The sequence below is a fragment of the Sinocyclocheilus grahami genome, unplaced genomic scaffold (genome assembly GCF_001515645.1).
Source record: "Sinocyclocheilus grahami isolate Dianchi unplaced genomic scaffold, SAMN03320097.WGS_v1.1 scaffold506.1, whole genome shotgun sequence".
Classification (NCBI taxonomy): domain Eukaryota; kingdom Metazoa; phylum Chordata; class Actinopteri; order Cypriniformes; family Cyprinidae; genus Sinocyclocheilus; species Sinocyclocheilus grahami.
The window spans coordinates 370,011-385,995 of NW_015505685.1; the positions used below are offsets into that span (position 1 = coordinate 370,011).

A 15,985-nucleotide genomic window follows, 5' to 3' on the forward strand; every position below is an offset into this window, starting at 1 on the left:
TTTTTTTTTTTTTTTTTTACGATAAAGGCGCGCGGGGGGGGGGGGGGGGTAGCAGCACCATTTTCACCATCGATAATAAATTAGAAATGTTTCTTGAGCCCCAAATCAGCATATTAGAATGATTTCTGATACTGAAGACTGGAGTAATGGCTGCTGAAAATTCAGCTTTGCCACCACAGGCTCTCATACCAGATCTTCATTAAGTGTCTGCACAGTTGGTTCCATGCTAATATCTTTGGTGGCCACCATCTCTGCTTCAACCGCATTCTCCTGAAGAGTGTTGAAGAACTGCAGACAAGATGAAAACAAAAAAATAACTACACACTGAAACAACAATATAGACTAGAAGATGTAGATCTAAGCAGTGTATTTCTCACTCCTTCAAGTGGAAGTGGTCTGATAAGAAGGTTCATTGCTAATCCTTGTACTTTGCTTTAATAAGTGTGTGTATGAGAGACAAAGACAGAGGGCTTGGTCTCACCTGCACCACTTTACGGATGATACGGTTGAACAGGCCCATAAGCTGAGAACCAGGCAGATCAATCTCTTTCTCCAGCTCATCTATACTCTTGTGTTGAAGCCCAATTCCCAACAACAAAGCCTGAAAAAGAATGATGTTTTACACACATGCCTGAACACACAGTGGCTAGAATAAATTGTTTAATATGAAATTATAACAATATAGATAGCACGTTCTCTTTCCATTTGTACTGTTCTTTCAAACACCTTTTCAAACTCATTGACACACTTTATTCATTCTTGAAGTGAATGTTTGCCTGTATACTAGTGATTAGATTCACAGTTTTGGATTGCCACCTTGAACTGGAGAGCACAAGTACAGAATACATGAACGGTGTGCAACAGACTACCTATGGCACTTTCACCTGAGCTCTAGGAGACAATGTCACACTGACTTTAGTGAAGAAACAGCTGATCACTTTATAAACTGACAGCCTGTCTGCTAATATTTAATGTTTTTACCATTAAACATTCCTTTTGGACAGAGCGATATTTAGAAACTGCAACAAAATAAATGCTGTTTTCTAAGAGAAGTCACATTTATTAAATTATTATTATTTTGTAATAAAATGTACTTCTATGGTATGCTCAAACAATCATTGACTGTAATAAAACTAAAAGCCATGAAATCATTTAGAATGACATTTAATAATAAATATATTTAAATGAGTGATTTTGTGTCATCTGGTTTATTTTAGATTTTTTGTTTTGATTAGTACAAGTTCTAAATGGCCGGTAAATTAAAAATTTAAGAGCTACAGAAGCTGGCGAGTGAAATATAAATATATATTTCAAGAAAGTTTGACAAATAAAGAGAATTCCTAGAAATACTTGGACAAACACACAGTGAACTTACACACTGGGCAACAGAAAGTGTGATGTCTCCCAATTGTTTGAGGAAAAACATGCGTGCAATAACAGGGGTCATGTCCATGATGAGGTGATAGTCCACCATGTTTCTTGAATACATCTCCAAACGCTTTAGGTCGTATGGAGTGAATGTGGCCGCTAACTCTGCACTGGCGAGTGCTGAAGAGACACAGACACATGTAAAGTCATCATAAAACCAACACACATACAACATTTACTTTGAGGTGGCAGATGTGGGCCTGTACCTGAGCTGTCACCCTTAGCGTTCTTGTTCTGCGATATGTTGAGGGCCAGGGTCGGGCTAAATTTGCTGAACTGGAAGGATAGCAGCGAGAGGAACCTCCGCCGGAAATCTGTCCAACACAAGAAAAGTTAGTCTTTGAAATCAGAAAGAGATGGCTGAGTGAGCATTATCTCTCTCTATATATATATATATATATATATATATCTTATTTATTATTATATATCATATATAATTTATCTATTACACGGCTCCCTGGAATGCTTGATTCTGATTGGTCAGTTGCAGCATTCTTACTATATCATGAGAGATTGGAAATACTCATTAGGGCTGTCAAAATGGCTGAAAAACTTTCGAATTTTGTACTTACATATCAAAATTCGAATTATATTCGAATTTAAAATGCATAATTTCAGTTAGGGTGAAGAATAGCTTTTGGCTTCTCTCCTGAGGCCACAAGAAGGCGCATCATTCAAAAAGTGCATAATGTTTAAAAACCAATTATAATTCAAGTTGCTTAAACAACTATAAACAAAACAGCATCATGTATGTATGCATAGTTTAATACAAAGGGCAGAAAGCCAATCACAGAGTACATTTTTCATTTAAAAACATGAGATGCAGTGGGATGGGGAAAAACCCACCATAAAGTCTCGATATATGTTTTTTTCAAAGTTAAACTTGCATTAATTTTACATGGCTTTCTAAACATGCGGCTCTTTTGTGCGAGACACGAGTGCAACGGTGATAGATGTCCCTCTAGAAAATGCGCGAAATATGCGTTGTGTGAACGGCTTGGTTTCAGTTTTGACGTAAACAAGATCTTCTCCGCATTGATGTTCTCTTTTTCCACAATATCTGTAATTAACAACGCAGCAGCGCCGCGTCTAGTGGCTTCAACTGGATAGGTTAACAAAAACATAATACAACGACACTTACATCGTCATCACATCTCGTGCGCCGCTGATAAGGCTGCCTCCTTAACGCACACCTAAAATTCGAATGCAACGTTTTTGCATTCGAATATGGATTTTTAATTTTAAATTCGACGAATATTCGAAATTCAAAAAAAAAATTTGACAGCCCTAATACTCACCCTTCCAAAAAGCTGAGAGCCACTGGTCCTGCTCTGTAGACTCCTCAGCATTGAGCTCCTTCAGCATAATGCAGGAGTGCTCTCCCGTCAGGTCATTCTACAGGTCACAATATAAGAATACACGCTTATTACAAAGTTACAAAACTTGACAATGCTAAGAAGAAAAAAAAATGCTGCATGCTTACCGGAGTCTGTCTTAAATAAACAGGCACAAATCCAGCCTTCTTCCAGAATCTGGATGGGGAAGAAAGCAAGAGATATTTAGGAGTTACTAACATGTTTTGTGACAGTGCTGCAGTATAAATATCACTGTAAAACATGCTTGCATGAAGCAACTCACTTGAGTAGTTGAGGAGTGAGACCGTAAGACACCCCGATGTAGTCCAGCCTCTCGGCTCTCCTTTCATTCAGCTTCAACAGCAGCGGTGGCAGGTCTTTCCTGGGAGACACCACCTCCTCCAGGAGACTGACAGCCTGTACAGGAATGAAAAAGACATGAAAAAAATACTCGGATCAGAATACATACTTAAATGTTTCTTATTTATTAATACTTTTGGTCCAGATATTATGATACTTTATCAGGTGGCATTTATAACCATTAAAACGCATTTCAAAACTTATTGTACACATTGCTGCCACAGAGGGCTAATTTTGTTCTGGTTTCCTACAAAAGGTAAAACTAATGGTAGCGCATCAAATTTAATCGGTTATAACAAATCATCACTGAGTGATGGTACACCATTCAAAAGTCTGTAAAGAGGTTTTTTTTTTTTTTAAATTAATTCTTTTATTCAGCATTACATTTATCAAAAGTGACAGTAAAGACATTTAAAATGTTACAAAATATATTTCAAACAAATGCTGTTTTTTAAACTTTCTATTCATCAAAGAATCCTGAAAAATCAGTTTCCACAAAAAGTAGCACAACTGTTTTATGTTTTAACATAAGATTAAAAAAAATTAAAAATAAACTTACTGACACCAATTTTTTGAACAGTAGTGTATGTTCTGAAATTGCTTCAAAATGTTTAATGTAAGAAGTAAAATACAGTACATATCCTGTTAAATATAATCAAGCAATGTTTTCTATACTTCTTTCCACTATATGAACACAAGGGAGAATTATTTAATATTTTTTCACTTATATCAACCAATTTAACAATTCAATATTGCTTTGTTTACCTACATAGTCAAACCAAAAATTATTCAGACACCAGATATAATTTTTGGTATTTTTTACTAGTGGGTGCAGGACACTATAGTTCATTTATGTAAGTGAGGATAGCAAAATAAAGTAAAATGTGACATATTATACCCAAAAATTCTTCATACAGTGGACTACCAGTAAAATTAAAACTTTGAGACCAAAAATTATTCAGACACTTTGACCTGACCATGTTTTGTTTAATTGTTATCTGACATTATCAAGCTGAATTTGTTCTGACACAGTTTAACTGAGTTCTTGTCATATTTTATTACCATTTTCTAAACTATAGCGAATAAACTGTGATAATATGTGAAATGTTGAAGGTGTCTGAATACATTTTGGTTTGATTGTAAATTATAGAATATATTACCAACAGAAATACTAAAACAATGTTATATATGAAAAATGGCACACAGACTTTCATGAACATTTTTGAGTGATGACGCTAACAGACCATTACCTCACTGCTCACAGATGTGATTGTGCTGGTCGTTGTCTGTTCTTGCTCATCCAGAAGAGGAAACTGACCCTCATAATATTGCTGTAGCAGTTGCAATGCACGGCTGCCGTAACCCATCTAAAGAGAGGCACAATAAATCACACACGGGCAATGATATAACTGGTCAAACAAGGCAATAATGCAGCAACTTGTACATGTAAGCTTTTCACTGATCATCACTGAGGTTGTACATAATCTGAGGAAAAGCAGAAGTCATTTACCCCCTGATAATCAGGATTCACTGCAATACGGACAATCCGGCCCCCAGAGAGGCCTCCAAACTCAGGGTCTTGAAACTAAATGAAAAACACAAGAGCATCGGAATCATTACAGATTCACTCTTTCAAACATTTATTTGATCGTATGGCATAAATAATCTACATACACTACTGTTCAAAGGTATGTTCTGAGCAATTGCGCTGCTTAATATTTTTGTGGTAACCGTCATACTATTTTTCAGGATGCTATGATGAATAGAAAGTTCAAAAGAATACATAACATTAATAGAAAATAGAAACATTAATAGAATCTTACAATAGAAATAGTAAGATTATAATTGTATGTACTGTCAGTTTTTATCAATTGAATGCATGCTTGCAGAAGAAAAGTATTAATTTCTTTAAAAAAAAAAATACTGACCCCAAACTGTAGTTTAGCCTGTAGTTTCATTTGAAATTTGGATTTCTTACCTGTTCCGAAATGGTCCACGGAATGAGGTCACCTGAAGCTTTCTTCCCTCTGGACAAGCTGTTGAGGACGGATTGGTGGGAGATCGCTCCTTCCAGACACACCTGTAAGAGAAAACACAGGCTTCACTACACAGTTCTTTCATTACAACAACTTCGACTCAGATTCAGCAGTATTGTAATTAAATAGCTTTGGGCACACCTGGACAACTGCTAAGACCTCTGGGAGTGAATTCTGTGTGGGTGGGACAGGGGGCAGCAGGCAAAAGAGATGGTGAGCAGGAGCATCTGAGAGCATCTGAAGGTCATTGGGTGAATTCTGAGGAGGAAGAGGCGTTTGAGTCAATATCAGTTTGATGTTTAGAGTTTGTGAAATAGGGTAATGCTCTAATACAGTGGTTCTCAACCAGGGGGTCACAAGATGACTAAAAATATTTGAATTAGTACATTATTCATATTTTAAGATAATCTAAATTAAAATGCTAAAACACTATCAAAATGTAAACTGAAATATTAATAAATAATATTTTGGGTTAATTAAATGTATCAGTTAACCCAGTTTATGTTTAAAAAAAAAAAAAAAAGGTGTAAAAAAAAATAGAGCTTTTATCAAAATTAAGACAGAAATACTGAAAAAAAGCTTTTACTGGGGGCGGTTTTGAATATTCTGTTAGACAAAGAGAGGCTTTGAGTCAAAACAGTTGAGAACCACTGATCTAATCATCAAGATATTAATTTACCTTGTAATGCGATGCTACATAAAGTGCCATAAGACGCTGGAGGAAAGCCTCAGAAGCTTTGTGATAACAAAACAATGTGTCTCGATTCACATAATAACTGGAATAAAGGATTAAAGAAATCTTATGTCTAGAAAGTAGATGAGAGAGTGTTTTGTATTATTTTGAGATATTAGGCATCATTATATGCATAATGGAGGTGATGATAGTAGATAAAATCATATGCAAGACAGGTGAGAACAGCGGTGTCCAATCCTGTTCCTGGAAGGCCACTGTCCTGCAGAGTTTAGCTCCAACCCCAATTAAACACACCTGAACCAGCAAATCAAGGTCATACTTGGCATACTAGAAACTTCAGGGCAGGTGTGTTGAGGCAAATTGGAGCTAAACTCTGCAGGATACCGGCTCTCCAGGTCAGTGTTTGGACACCCCTGGGTTAGAATATGGAAACCCATTTCTGCCACATGCCTTGGGGTAAGTCATAATTATGATTCTGTCAAGTCACGATGACATAAAACTTAAAAATTCTGCCAAAAAGTTGAAACTGAGATAAGTCATAATTATGAGGTAAAAAGTTAAAATTATGAGATAAAAATCAAAACTATGAGAAAGTTATGGCAAAGTTATGACAGTCATTTGAAATTTCCACAAAAAAAAAGTAAATCATATCATAATGACTTTTTAATCTCATAATTCCATTTGTTTTTACTCATAATGAATTACTTGGTGTCATAGTTTTGACTTTTTATCTCATAATTAGGACTTTTTGTCTCATAATTACGGTTTACCAAAGCATGATTTTTTTCTTTCTTGGGTGGCAGAAATGGGCTTCCATTCTGTTGAATCAGCATGATGTTAGAATGAACATAAAAATACATTGCTAAATACAGAGGTCTTGTTTGACTTTGAGAGGATACAGGTCACATGTCTGGGGTAAAGGGCAGCCGGAAATGATGCGTGGTACACTCAGGCAGTCCAAACACAGCAGATCATTCAGCCATTTCTCCACAGGGTCCCCCTGGCCATAGCGGATAGACTCGTGGAGGGTCACCTCATGAAGGGTTCGTGCTGCAGAGCAGGTAAGGTGTGGTTTACACATTATACACATATCAGCAGTGAGAAAAAAGTTATTCTTTTTTTCATATTTCTATTCTGGTTCTTTTGCGGCAAGACAAGAGGTACTATATTTCCAGACCTGCTGCCAGTCTGGCTGTGCTGGTGTTTCTGTTCTCAGCCGAGAGGTTCAGCTGGCTGTCTGCACTCTGCTGCCTTAACTGCTGAATCAGCTTAAGAGAGAGAGAGCGACCAGTGCCCTCATACCTGCATGTTAACACGAGGATTACTGCATTGTTATTATAAAACATTGTAAAAAGATCTAACAGCTCATCTAATACAGACCCGTTGATCGTAGATGCCATAAACACAAGGTAAGGCCCCAGCAGTTTCTTCACTAAAGGCAGCGGTATTGCAGCAGCCTCGTCGATGACTAGCAGCTCTGCCTGGCCTAACTTCACTGCATCAGCAGGGTGAATGTACTGCAGATCAAAACACATCAGCAAGACTTGAGGAAAATTATGAATGATTATTATAGAGTTATGAATGATGCAAAATGCACTATATGAACCTGTTGTTTCTGCACTTCCACATTTTTATATGTACTAAAGTGGAATAAACCAGCTCTAAGCAAAGAAAGTATCTGAGATTCCACGATTTAACAAATATTTGCAAGACAAAAATGAAAATTATGGAAAATAAATGCAGAGATGGAGGTTAGTATACCTGAATGGTCTGGCGATGTTCCTTGAAGATGTTAACACGAACCACTGCTTTGTTGAACTCTGGGTTCAAAGACTGGATTATTTCATAGTCCAGATGTTCCTAGAATTTACAAAAAATTTTTTGTTTAAAGTAGGTTCCTGAAATGTATGCAAATGTCTGACTTGGAGTCTCCTGACAGATAAAATTTTTGCCTATAATATATATTTTTCAAATTATATAATTTACAAAATATTGAAGGAATGATCAGGGTTTCACTCATTTAACTCAAATTTCAACCATGGTTATTATAGCGAACTACAAATGAAACTATTAAAACATTTAGCAAACTGAAAATCAATATGAAAAAGTTAACAGAATTTTAAAAATATATTAATATTTAATCCTATGTTATTTCAGTTAGTTGCCAATGTTGTTATTTTGATGTAGTTTAAGCTGAAGTACTAAAATTAATAAAACTGAAATAGAAATGAATAAATACTAGACATAACTAATAGAGAATTACTAAAACTTGATCTAAAATCAGAATGAACGCAGAACATTTTAAAACCATGTTATTTTTTAATTAAGACTAATTCAAAATAATAATAAAAACTGCAATAGTATATTACTGATACAAAAATAACACTGGGTTCAACTGGTATTTAAAGGAACACATTTTTTTGTGAAAACATCATATCTACCCTTATGTGTATTACCTGATACTGGAGAGCGTCAAAACCTTTAAATACGAACTCAAACAGCGTGTGCAGATTGTCTGGGCTGGGTGATGTGACAAACATATTTGAATAGCTGAGAAGAGAATTACAACAAACACAAGTTATTTATTAGCATAAATTGCAGTCAGGAGGCAAATGTAACAAGAAAAATGAGTTTATTCATAATACCCCACTACATACCCAAAAGCAACAGCTCCGGCTACAGCCAATCCCAGTGCAGCAGATTTGCCTCGACCGCGGGCAGCAGTAAGAGCTACAGTGCTCCGCAAGGTCTTCTCTGAAATAGCCTCGATGAACTTCAGCACTGCTTTGGCCTAAAGACATAAACACAGGCAAAATAAAATATTAAGTTGGGCTACATGAAACAAATCAAGATTTCTAGGAGTTATTTTAATTATACCTGATCCATAGTTTTACAGCTGTCCACTAGAACACCAACTGGCTGTGTGTCCTGTAAAGACTCCTTTAGGTCCTTTAGCTCTTGTTCCCTTGGAGACAGTCCATCATCCTTTTGGCAAATACAAAGATGATGGAATTCATATGAGCTAATAATCAAACAAAACACTGTCCAATTATGAACAAGAGTTACCTGCGTCTTTGAAGGGACAGGTTTGATGTTGGTAATGTGAGTGGAGATTGGCAGAATGTTTAGTTGGTCTTCGATTACAACACATGTCTTACAGGAGGCAAGAGAAAGGATGAATCTGGGGTAAATAAGATTATATCATTTTTACATGCATTTTTTTCTTACAGGACAGGATATGCACCTCAGATTAGGGCTGAAGGATGTAAATGAAATCAAAATCATGTGGATCATTTGTAGCAGAATCTGCTCATCAGAGTTTGGGTCACTTACAACATGCATTTGAGAACGCAACATCTTGTTAACAAAGAAGCTTTAAAAGTTCCCTGTGGTTGTCTATGAAAATGAAAGTTTGGAATATAAAAGAAATTAATACTTAAATATTAGTATTGTAATTTTACAGTTGTACTGTAAAATTAGATTATTTTTCTTAATTTTTTTTATTTGACTGTGAAATAGTATTACAATAGTAAAAGTTTTATGTTTTTTTATTTAATGATAATCAAAATAAAATAATAAAATGAAATTATTATTATTATATTGATATATAAATCACAAAATATTCAGCCAAACTGTGCAGTCACACAAAAAAGCACAGCAAACCTGCAGCCTTTAAAAAAATAAAAAAATTAACCCCTTAACTCTTACCGTCACTCACATTTTTGAACATAGACGTGAAAGTGCACGATCCAAACTTACATTTTTATAATTCATGAACGAAAATATTTTGTAACATGATATTGATGTACCATTTTCATGGTAATGCAAGTTTGATTTTAAAATGGGTTTCAAAGGATGAATTTTGAGATTTAAATTTTTCAATTGATATATAATTTCTGATGATTTCTAAAGTGTGATAGAGAAAAAGGCAACAAAGACGACTTTTTTTTTTGACAAAGGTCAGAACTGTTATGATGTAGATTTTTGAGGTGCACTCTTGTCAAAAATTAATCTATTACTTTTCCAACATAATTTCTAACAAAAACATTGGTAAAATATCTATTTAAGAGTCTCAGACCTTTCCAACGACATATAGTTTGTCATGATTAGATTAGGATTTAATTGTAATATAGTGAAGTAAACTTAGGCGTCCCACGGAAGGGACGGGTGACAGTTAAAGGGTTAAAAACACAACCACAATTTTAATAAGAAGGAAAAAATATATACCGCATATATTTTTTCCCCACAAAATGCAGATATACAGTGGGTACGGAAAGTATTCAGACCCCCTTAAATTTTTCACTCTTTGTTATATTGCAGCCATTTGCTAAAATCATTTAAGTATTTTTTTTTTTCTTTTTTAATAAATCTGCAAAAATGTCAACAATTCTGTGTTTTTCTGTCAATATGGGGTGCTGTGTGTACATTAATGAGGGAAAAAAAAGTACTTAAATGATTTTAGCAAATGGCTGCAATATAACAAAGAGTGAAAAATTTAAGGGGGCCTGAATACTTTCCGTACCCACTGTATAAGTATATAAATAAATAACAGATATATAAATATTATAATCAGGGTTTTTGTCATTAAACGTCGAAAGACTGACCTTTCATTGAACCTTCCAACAACATCCTGATGAGCCTCTGTCCTGTATCGAGAATGAACATCCTGAAAGAAAACATGCATTTTAATAATTATATTCACGCACAAATTGCCAGATTAATATTGGTATACAAACACTTAAGAGGCCATTCACCATTGTCATTGTGTACAGCTGCTTCAGTGAATTCATAGTCCTCAGAAGAATGACCACAATGCCTCCACCCTCCACAGTCTCGATGGTCCGAGCCAAGAGGTTGGGAGTGAGAGCTTCAAAGTCCTGTAACAAAAAGTGAGAAGAACTTCACGCTAAACTGCTGCAAACCCCATTGTACTACATACCTCCCATCAATTTTTACAAGTAAAAGTAAAAGGCCTTTTACTACAATTCTAAAAACACCCCCCTTCAGGTTGTGGTACATGTGTCTTCTTGCTATGAAATCTTTACAGACTTTTATGAATATGAATTCCATATGTCAGGCTTTACATATGTCTGAGAAGTTCGTCAATGGTATTACCTGCAGAACACACATGCCATAGGTGTTTCCCAGGATCTTGTGCGTTTCATTGTAGTAGCAGTATCGGATGTTGGTAGCAGCAACGAAGAGCTCAAAAGGATCATCCTTGTTTAGGTTCAGCGTGCCTGTTTTGATCTTCTTCTGCAGCTGTCGCATCCTCTTCTTTCGATTACTATGAAACAACAGATTCATTTCTATAAAGGTTCCTACAATTTTATATCCAATTCACAATCTGAACCAAGTCAATGGAAACAAAGTCTAATTATATGAACAAGGGTCTGTCATCAAAGTTGTTTGTGAAAATACAATAAAATGTTCATATTACCTGCTGAAGCTAAGCTCCTTTTTGTAGCACCATAACACTGATGGCCGGGCTCTGACTGTTGCTTTAGATAGCATGTGGTGCAGAACGACAACCTGGATGCAAAATGCACATATGAGTGAGGCTTAGCAAACGTCGTTACAGTATTACAATATTTTTAAACACGGTTATGCTTTACCTGATCTCTGCCACGATCACCAACTATAAAGAACATAGATCGATGGTGTTGAGCGACACCGTTTTCTATCTGGATTCGAATGCGATTGTCCACCTTCTTCCGAAAAGTTGCCATTGCTTCCCAAATGCACCCTGTCACCACGAACATGACAAAGTCAGCTTTAAATATGAAATGCATTGGGTGAAATGAGGTAAACACTGTAGTGTGATACTTTAAACACATTTTACATAGCGTTCAGACAAAACTAGGTTTATTTTTAAACATGTTTATTCATATCGCAAGACATACCTCAAATGTTCTACCGGTAAAGCAAAATACGCTGTTGAAGTGTTATATGCAACTTTTGGGCAATAAAAATTCGCCTCATTTACAGCAGTCTAGCATGCTCGTACATTCACGTGGGAACCCTCGGCGAAAGGACCCAGGTATGATGGGCCCCAAAACAGATATATAGCAGTTCACGATAACGCCTGTTCTTAATGAGCGAATAACGCGCGTATTATTTGTATTTAATAAATTAGTGTCTGCGGTTGACATGACCTAAAAAGATTTTCATTTTGCACACATCAGACTTAAACTGCGTTTTTTTCTGATATAATGTCAGATTCGTCAAGGCGGTAAACTTGTATCATTGTGGGAGTTGTAGTCTTTCTGTAGAAACGTAATTTCGTTACATTGGCCCTCTATGAAACAAATTCAAACATTTAAAACTTACCGTTTCTGTATTTCTCTATAGCAGGGATCCTCAAATCTGGCCCACGAGATCCACTTTCCTGCAGAGTTTCACTCCAACCCTAATCAAACACACCGGAGCATGTTAATCAATGTCTTCAGGATCATTAGAAAATCACAGGTAGGTGAGTTTGGTTAGGGTTGGAGCTAAACTCTGCAGCACATTGGCCCTCCAGGGCAAGATTTGAGGAACCCTGCTCTATAGATTTGTGCCACATCGTCCTCGGCGTGTACATGTTGTTACATTCACGGTTTGTGATGTACTTTTGATTGTAATTGTTGCATTCAAAATGTGGGTGTGCAAGACTCATTAGAAGCCATGTTTCCTATGCGTCTTATTCTTTATAATCTTAAACATAACTGTTGTTCTGTACATCACCAGTGGTCATACACTGTACCTACATTAGTAGTGATATACCTCGTATAGAGGCAGTATAGAAAGGGAGAGTCAATCATACAGCAGAGAATCCTGTGTTTGTAAGTCATTTAAGACCACTTCTTATGTAGAACTTTATGTAAAAGCACCTCCAATAGAGAATTTACTTGATGTTATAACATTTGCATATTGTGCAGATTTGTGTCTTCTAACCAAATGGCAGTGGTTCTAAGGTCCTTTAGGTTGATCGGCATTGTAAGGATGCCAAATATATTGACATCCAATAAAACCAAATATGTCTGGACTTGATATTGTAATCACCAAGACTCAAACGGCACTCCAGCATTTAATGCAACCCATCTTTATTGAAACTCCTGAAGCAATATCGCTTTATAAACAGAGTCTGGGAGCATCTTAATGTACCAAAAGAAACATATTAGAACCAAAATGAATTAGTGTGAACAGAACAGTGGGGCAAAAAGAGAACTCCCAATCTTGGACCAGCTGTGGCAGGTATGAGTTTTATTTCCTACAAAAAAATAAAAAATAAATTAAGTCTTTCAAGTTCACAGGTATCTGTTAGAAACAGGGTAGTTTTAAAATCTTGACGCTGGGTTTTCAGCTTGCTTTCCGAATCATTTTCTCCATTTTAACATATCAGGGTAGACGTTGTCCGATCAATTCCAGGAAGGTAAGAGAAGGGGGGAAAAAAACAGCCAGGACAAATGCACTTCAGTATCTGAATGTTCACTGTGATCCAGATGTAAGCTCAGTTCACAGGGCTTAAGACCGCATGGCTGGAGCATTTCCTCGAGAGACCCCTCGAGCCCCCTGGCCAGCACCACGTTTATAGTTTGGTTGGTAACCATCCTGTGGAGAGACAAATAAAAAGATTAAAGAAGACGTCAATGTCTCAACAGTATTTTGAGGATGTGTTGAGACTAGTGTTGTCAAAAGATCCGGTACTTCGGTACCAAGTCGGTACTAAAAAAATGAAAACGTTACGGTACCAGGTTTTTTTAAGTACCGGTGGTACCGAGTACCCATTCAACCCGGTTCTTGATGCGCTTATCCGAAAGGTCCGCAGATGCGCTCTCTTCATAAAAGCACGGAGACATGGCGACCTCAAAATGAGGAAACCCATTAAACTAACAAAACACTTTAAAGACAGACACCCAGATCAAATGAAAGCGTTCAAGCAGGTAAGTTTAATTTTAATTTTTCAGTGTTTGCCATACATTGATTTATTTGTGGCGCCCTCCACAATATCAAAACTGACCGCCACAAATAGATTTTCCAAAAGGCTTTGACTTCGTTGAATAAACATGAGCACTGCACGTGTCAAAGTCGAAACCCGGTGCGGGTGTTTTGTTCTGGCAGAGAATGAATTTGCATATATACAGTGGGGCAAATAAGTATTTGATACACTGCCGATTTTTCAAGTTTTTCCACTTACAAAGAATGGAGAGATCTGTAATTTTCATCATAGGTACACCTCAACTGTGAGAGACCGAATAAAAAAAAAATCCAGAAAATAACATTGTATGATTTTTTAATAATTAATTTCCATTTTATTGCATGAAATAAGTATTTGATACAATAGAAAAATAGAACTTAATATTTGGTACAGAAACCTTTGTTTACAATTACAGAGGTCAGACGCTTCCTGTAGTTCTTGACCAGGTTTGCACACACTGCAGCAGGGATTTTGGCCCACTCCTCCATACAGGTGTTCTCCAGATCTTTCAGGTTTTGGGGCTGTCGCTGGGCAACATGGAGTTTCAGCTCCCTCCATAGATTTTCTATTGGGTTCAGGTCTGGAGACTGGCTAGGCCACTCCAGGACCTTGAAATGCTTCTTACGGAGCCGCTCCTTAGTTGCCCTGGCTGTGTGTTTGGGGTCATTGTCATGCTGAAAGACCCAGCCACGTTTCATCTTCAATGCCCTTGCTGATGGAAGGAGGTTTTCATTCAAAATCTCCCGATACATGGCCCCATTCATTCTTTCGTTTACACGGATCAGTCATCCTGGTCCCTTTGCAGAAAAACAGCCCCAAAGCATGATGTTTCCACCCCCATGCTTCACGGTTGGGATGGTGTTCTTGGGATTATACTCATTCTTCTTCTTCCTCCAAACACGTCGAGTGGAGTTTATACCAAAAACTTCTATTTTGGTCTCCTCTGACCACATGACCTTCTCCCATGCCTCCTCTGGATCATCCAGATGGTCTTTGGCAAACTTCAGACGGGCCTGGACATGTGCTGGCTTGAGCAGGGGGACCTTGCCCACGCTGCAGGATTTTAATCCATGACGGTGTAGTGTGTTACTAATGGTAACCGTTGAGACTGTGGTCCCAGCTCTCTTCAGGTCATTGACCAGGTCCTCCCGTGTAGTTCTAGGCTGATCCCTCACCTTTCTCAGGATCATTGATACTCCACGAGGCGAGATCTTGCATGGAGCCCCAGTCCGAGGGAGATTGACAGTCATCTTGAATTTCTTCCATTTTCTAATAATTGTGCCAACAATTGTTGCCTTCTCACCAAGCTGTTTGCCTATTTTCCTGTAGCCCATCCCAGCCTTGTGCAGGTCTACAATTTTGTCCCTGGTGTCCTTAGACAGCTCTTTGGTCTTGCCCATAGTGGAGAGGTTGGAGTCTGATTGATTGAGTGTGTGGACCGGTGTCTTTTATACAGGTAACAAGTTCAAACAGGTGCAATTAATACAGGTAATGAGTGGAGGATAGGAGGGCTTCTTAAAGACAAACTAACAGGTCTGTGAGAGCTAGAATTCTTGCTGGTTGGTAGGTGATCAAATACTTATTTCATGCAATAAAATGGAAATTAATTATTTAAAAATCATACAATGTGATTTTCTGGATTATTTTTTTTGATTCTGTCTCTCATAGTTGAGGTGTACCTATGATGAAAATTACAGATCTCTCCATTCTTTGTAAGTGGGAAAACTTGAAAAATCAGCAGTGTATCAAATACTTATTTGCCCCACTGTATGCCGCCACAAATAGAGTGCAAGTCTGTGGGAAACACCGCTCAGTTATGAATATTATTCAGTATTTTAATTTGAATCTCGGATTGAATGAACATCGCTGTTATTAGAGTAGTTAATCATTAGCATAAGCGCGGCTAACGCTAATATAATGAGCATTAGAATTAAGTTTCTTTATTAACTTTTTAATGCCTATATCTTTTATTAGGGTTAAAAAAAATAAAAAAATAAAAAAACAGGAGGACATGATGATATTTACTATTTTTACACAGGCTTTTAAATTAATTGTGAATCTAAAATATGAGTGTTAGAGAACGTACAAATGGTTAACATTGTTTGTCACATCAGTCAGAAAAGCAGTTCTGGGCTTTTTTTTTTTTTTTTTT

The 15,985-nt window shown here is 36.9% G+C and overlaps 2 protein-coding genes across 3 annotated transcripts in view; both read right to left on the reverse strand.

The window, feature by feature from the left end:
- LOC107554563 (RNA cytidine acetyltransferase-like) overlaps positions 1-11,919 on the reverse strand; it is a 13,200-nt gene extending 1,281 nt beyond the window's left edge. Inside the window, exons 1-26 of one of the 2 annotated variants that reach the window (XM_016237117.1) lie at positions 11,777-11,919; positions 11,489-11,619; positions 11,314-11,405; positions 10,989-11,160; positions 10,628-10,750; positions 10,478-10,539; positions 8,940-9,054; positions 8,751-8,858; positions 8,531-8,664; positions 8,330-8,423; positions 7,635-7,733; positions 7,254-7,390; positions 7,051-7,175; positions 6,773-6,923; positions 5,859-5,955; positions 5,321-5,437; positions 5,122-5,223; positions 4,654-4,728; positions 4,394-4,510; positions 3,067-3,200; positions 2,912-2,960; positions 2,727-2,823; positions 1,635-1,742; positions 1,376-1,548; positions 482-601; positions 190-288 (exon numbers count right to left, since the gene is read on the reverse strand). In XM_016237117.1, coding sequence (XP_016092603.1) covers positions 190-288; positions 482-601; positions 1,376-1,548; positions 1,635-1,742; positions 2,727-2,823; positions 2,912-2,960; positions 3,067-3,200; positions 4,394-4,510; positions 4,654-4,728; positions 5,122-5,223; positions 5,321-5,437; positions 5,859-5,955; positions 6,773-6,923; positions 7,051-7,175; positions 7,254-7,390; positions 7,635-7,733; positions 8,330-8,423; positions 8,531-8,664; positions 8,751-8,858; positions 8,940-9,054; positions 10,478-10,539; positions 10,628-10,750; positions 10,989-11,160; positions 11,314-11,405; positions 11,489-11,602 — 2,814 coding nt within the window. In that variant the 5' untranslated portion in view covers positions 11,603-11,619; positions 11,777-11,919. Of the gene's footprint in view, positions 1-189; positions 289-481; positions 602-1,375; positions 1,552-1,634; positions 1,743-2,726; positions 2,824-2,911; positions 2,961-3,066; positions 3,201-4,393; positions 4,511-4,653; positions 4,729-5,121; positions 5,224-5,320; positions 5,438-5,858; positions 5,956-6,772; positions 6,924-7,050; positions 7,176-7,253; positions 7,391-7,634; positions 7,734-8,329; positions 8,424-8,530; positions 8,665-8,750; positions 8,859-8,939; positions 9,055-10,477; positions 10,540-10,627; positions 10,751-10,988; positions 11,161-11,313; positions 11,406-11,488; positions 11,620-11,776 lie in introns of both variants that reach the window. The other variant, XM_016237116.1, reaches the window with a different exon arrangement.
- A 1,017-nt stretch (positions 11,920-12,936) lies between these two features.
- LOC107554552 (caprin-1-like) overlaps positions 12,937-15,985 on the reverse strand; it is a gene marked incomplete at its 5' end in the record, with an annotated part of 18,811 nt that continues 15,762 nt past the window's right edge. Inside the window, one exon of the mRNA XM_016237102.1 lies at positions 12,937-13,466. Coding sequence (XP_016092588.1) covers positions 13,380-13,466 — 87 coding nt within the window. The remainder of the gene's footprint in view (positions 13,467-15,985) is intronic.